The sequence below is a fragment of the Clinocottus analis genome, unplaced genomic scaffold (assembly GCF_023055335.1).
Source record: "Clinocottus analis isolate CAN_PGR_092001 unplaced genomic scaffold, fCliAna1.0.p SCAF_49, whole genome shotgun sequence".
Lineage (NCBI taxonomy): Eukaryota > Metazoa > Chordata > Actinopteri > Perciformes > Cottidae > Clinocottus > Clinocottus analis.
The window spans coordinates 645,451-659,889 of record NW_027176206.1 but is presented as its reverse complement, the minus strand read 5'-3'; the positions used below and the strand labels follow the sequence as shown (position 1 = coordinate 659,889).

The following is a 14,439-nucleotide window of genomic DNA, read 5'->3' as shown; positions in this document are numbered from 1 at the left end:
AGGCTACAACAATCAACCCACAGTGCTGTCCACACTGACACAAATGCTTTCTCATAAAGTCATAGAAAGACTTTTCTTTATTTCTCATGTGCCTAGTAGCTAAGAAAACATATTGTCTGCAAAATATTAAATAAAACATGGGACGCTCTTCTCTACATGTCAGCTTCAACAAACTCACTTAGTCAAGTGTTTACCACACACACCAGGTACACGTCAGGCCTAAGGGTTCAGGTAAGTTGCTTGGAGGTTGCCACGGGCCACTCTGGGCCCGCGGAGTCATGAGGGGTTGGGTGTCTTGCTCAAGGACACTTCGACTTGTGAGCTGCAGGTGGACCAGGGATCGAACCATGTACCTTGTGGTATCCGGACAACCGCTCATCCTCCTGAGCTACAGCCGCCCCTTCAAAGAAATGGAGCTAGTAATTCAACTATAAATTACATGCAGTCTCATTCAGGGGATCTCTACTGTGCATGGGTTTGGCATTGAGGTATTACTGTGAAGATTTGAAGGAAATATAATTCAAAGTCTGATTTTCACCTTTAAGGATCTGCTTTTATAGCTCTTTGAATATTGGACCATTAGAAAAAATAACCTTTACATTGTCTTTTCAGACAACTTCGTCTATTCTCTGTCTGTCTGTCTGTCTGTCTGTCTATCTATCTATCTATCTATCTATCTGTCTATCTATCTATCTATCTATCTATCGACATCAGGGGGGTCAAACTCATGTTAGTGAAGGGGTCACATGCTGCCCATTTTAATCTCAAATGTGCCGGACCAGTAAAATCACAGCATAATAACACATAACAAACGTCAATATTTCTGTTTAAATCATTGGTGAACGTTTTTGGATGATAAACTCTGTTTTAAGGTCTTTTAACAATTAACTACAAACATAAAGACCAAACATTCAGACATCAGCTCTCTGTTGATCTGCCTGCTCTCCTCTGCAGGTTCCCTGGCTTTGTGATGCGTTTTGATCCATTTTTAACAACTTTCAACCAAATAATATCTGAGCTTCACCAACAGAGATTATAGCACAATGGTTTGCATGACTGTTTTACAAGCAGGAGGTCAGAGGTTCAATTCCCAGCTCTGCAACTTTTGATCTAAAAAAAGAAAATGTTTTTCTTAATTGTTCTTCTGTTGGACTGGACATCCTGCCGGATCCGGCCCGCGTGTTTGACACCGCTGATCTACTGTATCAAGATTACCGTAGAATTTACAGTAACCTGCTGGCCGCAATTAGCAGGTAAGTAGCTGTAGTAGATTAGACAGTATTCATACTGTAAAACAAATCACAGTACCTCGAGAATACTGTAGTCATGTTACAGTAATAATCAGTCACTACTGTGGTTGTTTTTACAGTACTAATCAAAATACTGTACTTGTGATCACAGAAAGAAGGAACTGTATTATTTTTAACAGCAAATCCTGGCCTGCTGTAAAATTCATCCCTGTATTCATTTTAATACTGTAAATAAATAACAGTCAAATAATTACATATAGTAACATAAAGACCCTGAATTCTTTCAACAAAATTTTAATTTCATTTTAATTTATTATAGATAGATGGATGGATACAAACAGGTGCCTTTTATATTGGCACTGATTAGGGGAGGAGCCCCTAATCAGTTAGGGTCTCTTCTGCCTCGAGCGGTACGGAGACTTCTGCACCCGGACTCCTTTTACGGCTACTTCTCAGCCTTCGTCATGTCCATTTACGGACACCGGCCCGGGGCGCTGACCCTGGAGGAGGTCGTGCCAGGGAGGCAGGGAGGGCTTCGTCATCTCCGTCTTCGACCACAAGACCAACCGCGACTTTGGCTGTGCCCAGATCTACCTGACGTTCGAGGAGTTCGCCTGGCTGGAGCACTGGCTGAGAATCCGGCCTTGCTTCCTCCCCACCTGCAACCGGGTTCTGGTGTCCAGCTCCGGCCCGGTCAGAAACCTCCTCCACCACATGCAGGCCGCCTGGACCGAGATGGGGTAACCCGACCTTCATCGACCTGAGGACCGCAGTCTCCACTGCGGCCTCTCTCTCGTGCGGTTCTTTGGGTACCAGCACAACCGTCCAACACCCCCCTGTCCTCCGCCCGCAGGCCAAGAACCACCACACCCCCTCCGACCAGGCTGTCCACAACACCGGGACGGCCGATCGGTTTTACGCCGAGCGGCTCTCTGTGACGAATCCGTCACAGAGAGCACTGTTTCCCAATAAAAAAAGTTAAAAACTGCCCCGTTTTGTGTTCTGCCTTTTTTTGTGGTTTTTCACGGGGGGTGGCCCTCTGAGGTCCAGAGGCCCCAAAGGTTCCACCCGACCCAAGAGTGGGGACCGTGGCTGTCAGTGACAGCCGGCATCCCTAAAAACAAATAGACTTCAGTAGCGACGTCTAGTTGGTTAGAGTCATTTAAGAAAGCTTTTGCTTAAATATTCAAGTTTGAGGTTAACATTTTGGATTCATAATTTTTTTAGATTCGAAAAACTACTATTCAGATGAAAACAAGATGCACTTTATTAATCCTGTTGTATTCTCTGTATGCTTGGTCCTTAACAAGGGTCAAACTCTTGGTGCTTGCTGCTCCGCGGGCGGCTGTAAAGGCGCCCGCGGAGCAGCGAGGGGTTCAGTGTCTTGCTCACGGACACTTCGGCGTCTGCGCTGTGGGGGGACCGGGGATCGAGCCGGGTACTTCTCGGTTACGGAGCGACCGCTCATCCCCCTGAGCTAGAGTCGCCCCTAGACTTGTTTCAAGGTGTTGAAGAGTCACTGAAGAGATCATTGTAATTTAAATGAGCAAAATGTGCTCTTGGGCTCTAATGTGTTTTTCCATCAACACACTGCAATAGAAACAGATTCAATTTACAATAGATATCAAATAAAGTGCACAGACAAACAAAGCAGTATTGTAAACAAGTGTACTTGGTGTGTTAAAGTGTAATGTTAGTGTATTTAAACACAAAGTATTGTGACAATATTAATAACAAAACAAGGGGGTTTCCGTTGGAGCGTTACAAACATGCTTCATCTCACTGTCGATAACAACACATTTAATATTCTCTACAGGGTTAGAGGCCGTCCTGATTCATCCTGAGACGTTGTCTGCAGAGCAGCTCGACTGCACAGACGGAAGTTCTCCATGTGGTTGTGTGATGACATTTGAGGGTCATTATTATAGTGCCACATAATCAATAACAGTTCAATAGACTGGAAATACACTGCTGGCTGGCTTCAGACCTCTGGTCTCTTCTGTAAACAAGTGAATCCACTGATCAGGACAAACAAACATGGCAGAATCTTCAGACTAAGACATTCATTGACGTATCAGAGGCTTTCTTCAGGATGACCTGTTTGAAGGATCAATAGACACCGGATGCATTTAATGGTTGAACACTTCAGCCAAGCAGAAAGCTTTATCCATGTAAACCTATAAAACTAACTCCTTTCTGACTTGTATTGTCTCTTAAGCACAGAAACAAACATCCAAGGGGAACTACTAAAAAGATGATTGGAGAGAAGTTTTATCTCCAGTTTAAAGGAGAGTAGAAGACAAAGTCAGACATGAAGAGACAATGAGTTTGGGTCCATCGCTGTATCCTCGCTCTCTCCTGCTCGTTGATGGATAGAAGTCTATGTTTAAAGAAGCTCTGCATTGAGAGGAGCATCAGCACTCTTCATGCTCTGCATTTCAAAAGGGAGGTCATGTGCAGGCTGCTTTGAGAAACTATTGGGATTTAGTGTGAGGGAATATTAACTATGGATCTTTTATTCAACTTGTTTATGTTCCTTTTTTTCCTTAACAGATTAGTAGATGAGCATACTATTATATTATTTAGTATCTAGACCGTTAATCACACGGGTAATAACAGTTCCCAGAAACGTAGCACTTTCTCCATTTAAGGTCACGAGACTGAACACAGCAGTACAGACCAAACTGGACACGACAAAAGAAAAACAAACAACACAGACAACAGAGGGATAGTACCAACCAACAAGACACGCCTCCAACTACAAACAACATGATTGGTCGGTGAACATTAACAAGAAATGGGTCAATCTGGGCGACTCCAACGTAGGAAGATTCCCATCACCTGACTATGTAGACCTTCAAGTGGAGAGCGAACTTCAAGAACGCCGAGGACATCCTAGAAAAGATCCAGATCAACAGAGGTGGAAGTCGTGGTTCTTTACTTTGGCATAAACAATAGAAAACAAAAGAACAAGATGACGGCCTTCAAACAGATGCAAGCAATGCTGAGGATGGCGAACTAGCGCTTCCCATGCAGTCGGGTGTTCATGCCTGAAATCAACAGCGACACAGAGATGCCTCAAAGAGAGCATCTCTTAATCAGCATCCTGAACACCCAGATCACCAGCCCGGAGGATCTTCTGCCAATGCTGGCGGCCGAGAGGTTTCAGACGGGGCATGATAAGAATCACTGGACCCCAACACAGCAAAGGTGATATTCAATATGTTGCCTGCTCTTTTAAATTAGGCAACCCCAAAAACCTACCTGTAGAGGAGGGGCCTGAAACAGTCATTGTTCTTATAAAAAGGTTCAAGTGTGCTGAGGCGCAACTCTCAGTTTTAAGCAACTGGTTACATTTCATTCCTACTCAGGGAACTAATAAAGACATTGTCAACCAGGGTCGACACGACCTTCAAGAGTACCCGAGACGGTTGGAGCCATCAGAGTATGTTAAGGACTCACCACCAACCAAAATAGCCTTAAAAAAAAAGAAAAAGCCTTAAAAGATAAAAAGTTTATTACTGCTAAACAAAAAAAAGATATTTGATGAGCGATCCAGGAGCTAGAGCTAGGATATTTTATATGCTTCCTAAATTCCATAAGCACCATCATACGCCAACACTTTCACGGCACAATGGGAGGACTCGGCCCTTAAGGCATGTCAATTTCAAACCTTTGCATTATTTTAGATACCTAGACGATATATGGGGATTGTGGACCCACTCAAACCACCATCCACACAAAGGTAAATTAAATCTCGCCAGATCCATTTCAAAGACATGAACAAAGAATTTAGCAACCTGGAAGAATTTACAATCATGCCAGCCTATCAAAGGAATACCAATGTACAAGACTACCTGGTCAAAGCAAAGGTCACACATAAGGTCACCACTATGTCGACCACCAGAGGGCAATACTTGAGTTCAAAACTTGGTTAAAAAAGCCACACGGGAAATTTTCAAAAACGACTCGAAGGGAAGTTTATCCACCAAAATGTGTATTTATTTGATGTCATGTATGGAATGTAAAGAATTATATGTTGGAGAAACATATAAACATAACACTCACAACTGAAAGATACCAATTCTATCCTGTGTGGACTCTCTTGTGTTTCTTCATATACCCCTGGTTGGTAAATCTTTTTCCACAAACATCACAACTGAATGGTTTCTCTCTTGTGTGGACTTTCATGTGTATCTTCAGAGTTTCCCGTCTTGTGAGTCTTTTCCCACAAATATCACAACTGAATGGTTTCTCTCTTTTGTGGACTATCATGTGTGTCTTCAGATGTTGCCGTTCTGCAAATCTTTTCCCACAAACATCACAACAAAATGGTTTCTCTCCTGTGTGGACTGTCATGTGTCTCTTCAGAGATCCCTGTTCTTTGAATCTTTTCCCACAAACATCACAACTGAATGCTCTCTCTTCTGTGTGGACTCTCATGTGTTTCTTCATATTCCCATGTTGTGCGAATATTTTCCCACAAACATCACAACAAAAAAGTTTTTCTCCAGTGTGGACTTTCATGTGTGAATTCAGATCTCGCCGCTCTGCGACTCTTTTCCCACAAACATTACAACCAAATGGTTTCTCTCCTGTGTGGATTCTCATGTGTCTATTCAGAGATCCCTTTTGTGGAAATCTTTTCCCACAAACATCACAACCAAATGGTTTCTCTCCTGTGTGGACTCTCATGTGTCTCTTCAGAGCTCCCCGTACTTTGAATCTTTTCCCACAAACATCACAACTGAATGTTTTCTCTTTTGTGAGAACTCTTGGCTGTGATTCTTTCTGTTCCTTTACTCTACAACATTTATTTCTAACCAAACAGCTGGATGACACTTTTCCCAAATTTTCCAAAACGACTTTACAACACTTGATGAAGGTGAAGGATTTGTTGCCCGTGTTACATCCCACATGACTTACAAGGGCTTCCTTATATTTCAGGCCATGTGCTGCAGACTCAGGTGCCCTGGTCTCCTTGCAAACATTGTGCTTGTCTTCACATTCAGTTCCAGAGTTTGACAAAGGTTCTTGCCAATCAACATTAATTACTTCAGTCTCAGAAGATTCTGAAGCCTTTTCATCATCAGCATTTGGATGTGAATGACTATGTGTATTCAGGTTCCTGGCTGGTCCTGATCTTCCACATTCTTCTCCATCTGTCTCTGTTTTTATCTGTGTAGCTGATCTGCCGGCTGGAGACTCCGCCTCTCTGTTGTCCTCCGTCTGGCTTTGATGAAGACATGGGGTCTGAGGGTTGTCGTCTTCACTCTTCACAGTAACAACAGTGAATAGGAACTTGGTGATATCGGCCTCCTCCAGGACATTAAGCTGCTCTCCGTCGAGCTGGGTCAAGAGATCCTCCTTTTCCTCTTTTATGTGGAGAGGCTCCGGGTCCTCCTGGTCCTCCGGGTCCTCCGGGTCCTCCGGGTCCTCCTGGTCCTCCTGGTCCTCCTGGTCCTCCTGGTCCTCCTGGCCCTCTTGGTCCTCTTGGTCCTCCTGGTCCATGCACTCAGGGGGGACTTCTGCTTTAATCTCTAACAGCTGCTGGACATCTGTAGGCAGCACATTATGGACAACGGTGACTTACAGACTGATATCAGCTTTTTATTAGTGGAGACATTTAAGGAGTTTGACTAAATGTATATGCGTTGCTCTTCATGTACAAACACAGAATATATACAACAACATACATAATGCAAACCAATAACACAATGACATCAGTAAACAGCAGGACAATAGTGTGGAGTGCAAAGGGCGCTGGAATAATTAGGGATGTTTAATCTAAAAGATTGTTTTTACACGAGATAGGCGGATGTTTCACACACAACGATACTAAATTGTATATTGACACTGATGATATTAACACATTCAAGGTCAGTAAGTATTTAAACTGTCATATTGTACACTTTTAAAGATACATTTGCATGTTATTTCATCATTAAATTTATGAAAATGTTTGAGGTGAGACATCAAATCATAATTTTTAATAGTTCAAGTTTCATTAAAATTGATAGTGAAACAAATATTTGCTCCAATGTTTGTTGAGTTGAGAAGCTCCCATAATGCATCCCTGATTCCCTCACCTGCATCTTTGTCCCTCCCACCTGCGAGCGATGCAAGGAAACCATGCGAGGAGAGAGGAAACACGGAAACAGGCTCGTTCGAGGTAAGCCGGTCCCGAGCAGAATCGATCACTGCATGCTGGTTCGATTTGTGTCCGACTTCATTCCCACTCGCTCTGACATCATGTATAGGCGGTCAACGACGACCTCACGGGAGCGAGACGGACGCAGTTTTTAGAGCCAGGAGCCGCAATGGCTCTGGCTTCAGATCAGAGAGCGGATCGGCCCTAATTAATTTCTGCATAAATTTGATCAAAAGTCGGCAGTTGGTTCTTCGCAGCTTACGACTCAGATATTGATCGAACCACCACTGGTAGATTCATACAGTCTCTACGGTTACAACGCTGGTACTTTGAGCGAAATCCGAGTTAAGGGTACTAAATTAGGGAAATGGTGAAACGTTATAATCGGCATGAGTCATGTTGAGAAACTTACGGAGTTATGGAATTATAAAACAATATCAATCTTTTTTTAAATGTACTCGCTTGGTTCTCCTCTCACAAGTGTTTGGAGTACTTGAGCCATTTAAATAGACCTGTGGATGATGATCTAGCAGCGTTTGACTTTTTTTAAAAATCATTTCCTTATTTCTGAAAAAAAGAGACTCGGGCTGAAACAACACCATGTTTTGTAGAAAATACTATTTTTCTGTGTAGTTATTAAGTTATTGCTATTAGTCTCAGGTTTAATCTAAAACATATCTTGTGTCGTCGATAATAATGAAGTTGTCTTATACAACACATTTCCCATAAGTGTTTCTGCGCTGCTACAACTTAAACAGGTAAAACAAGCATGAAAAATGGGAATAATAACGAAAATGCACAAACCCGATCTGTGTAGCTGAACTCGAGGGTTGAAAACAGACTCCAGTAGTTTGTGTCGTTGCTCATTTTCTCTTAAACGAGAAACGTCCTCCTCATAATCTGCTGTGAATCTGTCAATCAGTCCCAAAGTCTCTTCAGAAGCCGCGTGGAGTCTCTGCTTCACCAACAGTCTCAGCATTTCTACTTAAGACATGGAGACAAAGGATGCAGTTGAATAGTCAAAACATTACCTCCTAACGTCTATTCCTAACCACTCCTCCTCCTCCCTCTTAACACACACAGCAAGTCCTCTTTCTCACAGTTGTCATTCATAAAAGTTTGTTGGCGCTGAAGTGACTGCTACAGGTGTTTCAGGGGGGCGTCAAATCTAGACCTGCTCGTCCTGTGGCATCTATAGGATCCTCATTCTGATTAATTAAGGAGGTTTACCAAATTTGACCTTCGCACAGCTAAGATTCTTGTGATTCGATTGATGCAAACCATTTATAAATACAATCACAACAGCAGGCACAATCAACACATCTGTCAGACCACCAACAAAAAACAAAACAATATCAAAATAGAGTCAACTCACCTAAGAAGCCTCATAGTTATCCAATCGATAATATTCCAACAAAAATGATCTTGTTACGTTACTAAAAGGTGCAGCCGATTAAAATATATAATCATAAGCACATGGTTATATCAATAAATCTGCAGAACAAGAGCAACCGTTGAAACTGCCCAAGGGAAGAATCCACTTCATTGACTGTTTTGAAAACACAGACTGAGTAGTTCGCACAGAGCACAGACCTGGAGGAATATAGCTCGTCTGTCTCGGCGACATAGCCTTCTGTTCTGAGACTGTTCTTACCACCAAAACCATCAATGGGTTCCCAAACCAGAAAGCATGGCTGGACAGGAATGTAGGGTCTCAGCTTAAGAGCACAATTTGCTGCCTCCAGGTCAGGAGACAGCCGGTCCTACAGTGATGCCTGCAGAGAACTAAAGAAGGGCATTAGACATTAAAGTCTTAACAGACTACAAAAACAGACCAGCCATGACGCCACACTTCCAGGTGTCCTGAACCAGTTCTTTGCTGGCTTTTACAACCACACCAGCAGAGTGAGAACTAAAACAACAAATGGGGGCGGGGCCTCCACTCGTCCTACAGCGCCACCAGGTGAGATCCACTCTAATGAAGCTCGACATGGGTCTCAGGCCGCGCACTGAAGTCATGTGCAAGTCAACTAGCAGGGGTGTATACCAACATCTTTAACCCATCACTGCAACAGCCTTATACTATCCTACATTAATGCCAACATCCCCACTAGGGTTGTCACAATACCAACATTTTAATAATCATTAGCATAACTTGGAAATACTTTCAATAATCAGTTAAACCAGTTGGCAAACTACAGACGTTACATTGCTGTTACTGAAAACTGCTGTAAAGTGATCAAACTACTGTAAAGTGATCAAACTACTGTAAAAATTAAAATAAAGTAATATATGAACCAGGTTGTTTATGTTATAATAAAGTAATTTATGAACCAGGTTGTTTATGTTATAATAAAGTAATATATGAACCAGGTTGTGCCGGCGCGTCATATCTACGTCGCTTTGTGAAAATGGAATTGGATTCTCTAAACACAATGGTTGTTTTTTCCTAACTCCTCGTGAAGTCTCCTTCTCATCTTTCCTTGACCCTGCGACGTTTTCCACAGAGGTCAAGGTGAAGTGGTTAGGGCTAGACGTTAGGAGGTCATTTATTGACTATTCGACCGCAGCCCCCTGCGACCACTCGCTGTGAGTAAGCACGGCCTGTTGCGTGTGTGAGCGCCGGGCAGTTCCGCCTCCTTAAGCCCCGCCTCCTCGCAGTCCATGCATGCAGGGCACGAACTAGTGAGTGCGCTGTGATTGCGTGGTATTTTAAAGAAGTATTGATACTAAAAATGTGCAAAATCATATTGTTTTTAACGTACGGGTACTGCGGTACAATTTTAGTATCGATATACAGTGCACAATGATTCCCCACTGAACCGGACAGAGACAAGTTTGCCTTGATGTCTCAATAATACTTCATCCATTCCCGTCCCGTCTGGAGCATTCAATCACTTTGGTCACTTTAACTGGTGCAATATAAACACATTTTAAATACTTTTCATCCATCAAGGAGGAGCTACAAAACAAACAGGTTGAAAAAGACTGAGGAACAGCTTCTTCCTAGAGCTGTGGCCTCCCCCCCTCCACACCCACGCCTACCGGCCACGCCTACCGGCCACGCCTACATTCCCTGTGGCCAAACCCACAAGCCACGCCTACACTCCCCGTGGCCACGCCTACACTCCCCGTGGCCACGCCTACACTCAAAAAGGACTTGGCTGTGCATTAAACCCATAAAACGAGCATGAACAACTGGAACAATAATGAAAAAAGCACAAACCTGATATGCCAACTTGAGGGATGGAAACAGCCTCCGGTAGTTTGGTTTGTAGTTCATTTTCTATTAACTCCTCGTAAACTGCTGTTAATCTGTCAAACAGCTCCAAAGTCTCTTCAGAAGCCGCGTCGACTTCCCGCTTCACCAACAGTCTCAGCATTTCTGCTTCAGACATGGAGACAAAAACAGGAAGCTCTTTGAGACGAGCCGTCCGCAGAATGGATCTCCTCACTTGGGTTCAGAGAGATGCTCTGGGTTTAAAGAGATGCTCTGGCTCAGAGAGATGCTCTGGTTTCAGAGAGATGCTCTGGGCTCAGAGAGATGCTCCGGGTTTAAAGAGATGCTATAGCCTCAGAGAGATGCTCTGGGCTCAGAGAGATACTCTGGGCTCAGAGAGATGCTCTGGCTCAGAGAGATGCTCTGGGCTCAGAGAGATGCTCTGGGCTCAGAGAGATGCTCTGGGTTTAAAGAGATGCTCTGGCTCAGAGAGATGCTCTGGGCTCAGAGAGATGCTCTGGGTTTAAAGAGATGCTCTGGCTCAGAGAGATGCTCTGGGCTCAGAGAGATGCTCTGGGTTTAAAGAGATGCTCTGGGCTCAGAGAGATGCTCTGGGCTCAGAGAGATGCTCTGGGCTCAGAGAGATGCTCTGGCTCAGAGAGATGCTCTGGGCTCAGAGAGATGCTCTGGGTTTAAAGAGATGCTCTGGCTCAGAGAGATGCTCTGGGCTCAGAGAGATGCTCTGGGTTTAAAGAGATGCTATAGCCTCAGAGAGATGCTCTGGGCTCAGAGAGATACTCTGGGCTCAGAGAGATGCTCTGGGTTCAGAGAGATGCTCTGGGTTCAGAGAGTTGCTCTGGGTTTAAAGAGATGCTATAGCCTCAGAGAGATGCTCTGGGCTCAAAGAGATGCTCTGGGTTCAGAGAGTTGCTCTGGGTTCAGAGAGATGCTGTGGGTTCAGAGAGATGCTGTGGGTTTAAAGAGATGCTCTGGGTTCAGAGAGATGCTCTGGGCTCAGAGAGATGCCCTGGGTTTAAAGAGATGCTCTGGGTTCAGAGAGATGCTCTGAGTTTAAAGAGAAATGCTCTGGGTTTAAAGAGATGCTCTGGGTTCAGAGAGATGCTCTGAGTTTAAAGAGAAATGCTCTAGGTTTAAAGAGATGCTCTGGGCTCAGAGAGATGCTCTGGGCTCAGAGAGATGCTCTGGGTTTAAAGAGATGCTCTAGGTTCAGAGAGATGCTATAGGTTCAGAGAGATGCTCTGGGCTCAGAGAGATGCTCTGGGTTTAAAGAGATGCTCTAGGTTCAGAGAGATGCTATAGGCTCAGAGAGATGCTCTGGGCTCACGAGGTGTTCAGAGAGATATAGAGGGATACTGCGGTGTTCAGAGAGTTGCTGCGGTGTTGAAAGTCAGATACAAATCTAACCAGCATGCATTGCTCGCCGACCATCAGATTCTGATCAGGACTGGCTCATCTCAAACGAGCATATTGTTATGATTAGATTATAATCTGCATATAAACCATATAAACAAAGAGGGATATGAGACATTGTTAGTGGATAAAGCATCAACAAGCCACCTCCACAACACTGATTACAAGCTCTCTCTCTCTCTCTCTCTCTCTCTCTCTCTCTCTCTCTCTCTCTCTCTCTCCCTCCTTCCTTTCTCAGCATTTAACTCCTTTTCTTTTTACCGTAAGCCGTAAATTGTTGGAATTCTGTGTGTGTGTGGAGGAGGACCCAGCAAAGTAAATTCATATGACAATATATCTTGAATTTAATTCAACATGTTTAAAACCGAACAAAGAGACGGTTTACTTGGTTTCACTTTTATATTCTTCTTCAATTTATATTCCAACCTCGTTAATGAAGTAATACTTTGGACCGGGTTGTTTATGTTTCCTAACTCCTCATGAAGTCTCCTTCTCTCCTTGAGGATCGTCTGGTTCAAAAGTGCCTCCTGCTGAATGAAACCAGAGAAGGAGAAACGAAACGGACTCCTCAAAAGTCTCACTGACTACAAATAGTGACCTAAAAACGGATTTGATGTGACGTACACCCGTAAAACGAGCATGAAGACCGGGAACAATAAAGAAAAGCACAAACCTGATCTGTGTGTCTGAACTCGAGGGTTCAGCCTCCAGTACTTTGTTTCATCGCTCATTTTCTCTGAAACGAGAAACGTCCTCCTCGTGATCTGCTGTTATTCTGTCAAACAGCTCGTTGTGTGTCCTTTCGTGTCGAGGCTTGAAGCTCGTGTGGAGTAAAGCTGCTGCAGCTCGAGTCGCTGTTACTGTGTCGCTGCTGTCGCTACAGGACCGAGCTACATGCTAGGTGGCTAACACTCGCTAGCTTCTCACGACAAGTCCGTTAAACCTCACAGCGGGGCTGCAGTCGAATAGTCAAATAATCACCTCCCAACGTCTACCCTAAGCACTTTTCCTTGACCTCTGTGAAACGTCACGGGGTCAAGGAAAGATGGTCAGGAGAATTCATGAGGAGTTAGGAAAAGACAACCGAGGAGTTTGTAGAATCCGACTCCTTTCACTAAGCGACGGAGTTATGACGCGACGGCGGGCGATGTTAGTGACGTCAGTCTGTCTGCAGCTTTGAAACTACAACGTTGTAGTCCATCTCGGACAACAATAAAGCATCTTAAATACTTCATCTGTGCTCTTACAGTGTTGCGTCATGCAGAGGATTAAACAACCCGGTTCATATATGACTTTATTAATATAAACAACCCGTGACGTTTCCACAGAGGTCAAGAAAAAGTGCTTGGGGTTAGACGTTAGGAGTGATTATTTGACTATTGGACCGCAGCCGGGTCTGCTATGGCTCCACTGAACTCTCCATCCGGCTGCCTTCACCTTCTTCTTCTGTAAATTTAACTGGCGGATCGCAACCATCTTTCTTACCTGATTCACTTTATACAAAAGCAACAAGTGCTTTTCATATTTTTCAGTTCAGTTTTTCTTCCTCAATGAGAAAAGTCCAGTGTGCGTTGTCTTGAACAAGTGCACTGAACATCTTGTGATGTGAGGAAAGTTCCCTTTTTTGAGAGAAGAGTAAAGATCCAGAAGTGATGCTGCTTTAAAGTGCTTTGCATGGATTAGATCGCAGGGTCAGGAGCTTTGCGCATGCGCAATTAACTTTCAATCTGGACGCATATTCTTGTAATGTATTTGCCCGCCTGAGCGCGTGTGAAGCGGCTCGCGGCAGCAGCGCTGCTCGTTAAGAACAGAAGCTACAGAACAATACCTGCTTTACGGCAGACTCACTTGGTCCTGCTGCCTGTCGGGGAGGCTGCGGCAGCACGCCTTCAAAGTGAAAGAAGTGTGGCTGTAATGCCTTCATGGGGTTTATCTTATTTATTCATTTTTCATGTTTAATTGACCTCAAGCAGGCCGGATTGGGAGAGACGCCAGGTCTGAACTACTCTGCCTGGAGAGATTTAAAGCAATAAGCTCCTCCCAATGCAAAAAAAAATAAAAAATGCAGTTAACACATGATCAAATAGTTAATGCCATTAAAGAATTGCCAGATTAATCTCGCATTAACGCGTTATTGTGCCAACCCCTAAGTAATTTCTCTCTCTCTCTCTCTCTCTCTCTCTCTCTCTCTATATATATATATATATATATATATATGAAACTGTTTGCTTGCCTGTAGACAATAGTAAAACATAAAATGCTTTCTCGGTGACACTACACACTAATAGGATCGGGCAGTTAAAACTGTCTCTACTTTACCACCAATAATCCTTAAAAAAAAATAAAATGTCACCAAAGTTGCATCTCACTACTGCATTTTATTTCCT

At 43.8% G+C, this 14,439-nt stretch overlaps 1 protein-coding gene across 8 annotated transcripts; it reads right to left on the bottom strand.

Moving 5' to 3' along the window:
• Positions 1-5,226: 5,226 nt before the first annotated feature.
• Positions 5,227-13,165, bottom strand: LOC137802075 (gastrula zinc finger protein XlCGF57.1-like). 8 transcript variants are annotated; one of them, XM_068599624.1, is made up of 5 exons: positions 12,726-13,165; positions 12,479-12,582; positions 10,628-10,789; positions 8,206-8,385; positions 5,227-6,808 (listed from the first exon to the last, which is right to left on the bottom strand). In XM_068599624.1, exons 3-5 carry the CDS (start codon positions 10,782-10,784, stop codon positions 5,337-5,339), a joined length of 1,809 nt encoding a protein of 602 aa, XP_068455725.1. In that variant the 5' UTR covers positions 10,785-10,789; positions 12,479-12,582; positions 12,726-13,165; the 3' UTR covers positions 5,227-5,336. The 8 variants fall into 8 exon arrangements, with proteins under 8 accessions (XP_068455725.1, XP_068455724.1, XP_068455723.1 ...); XM_068599623.1 differs by having other exon boundaries at positions 10,628-10,786; XM_068599622.1 differs by having other exon boundaries at positions 12,479-12,579.
• Positions 13,166-14,439: the final 1,274 nt, after the last annotated feature.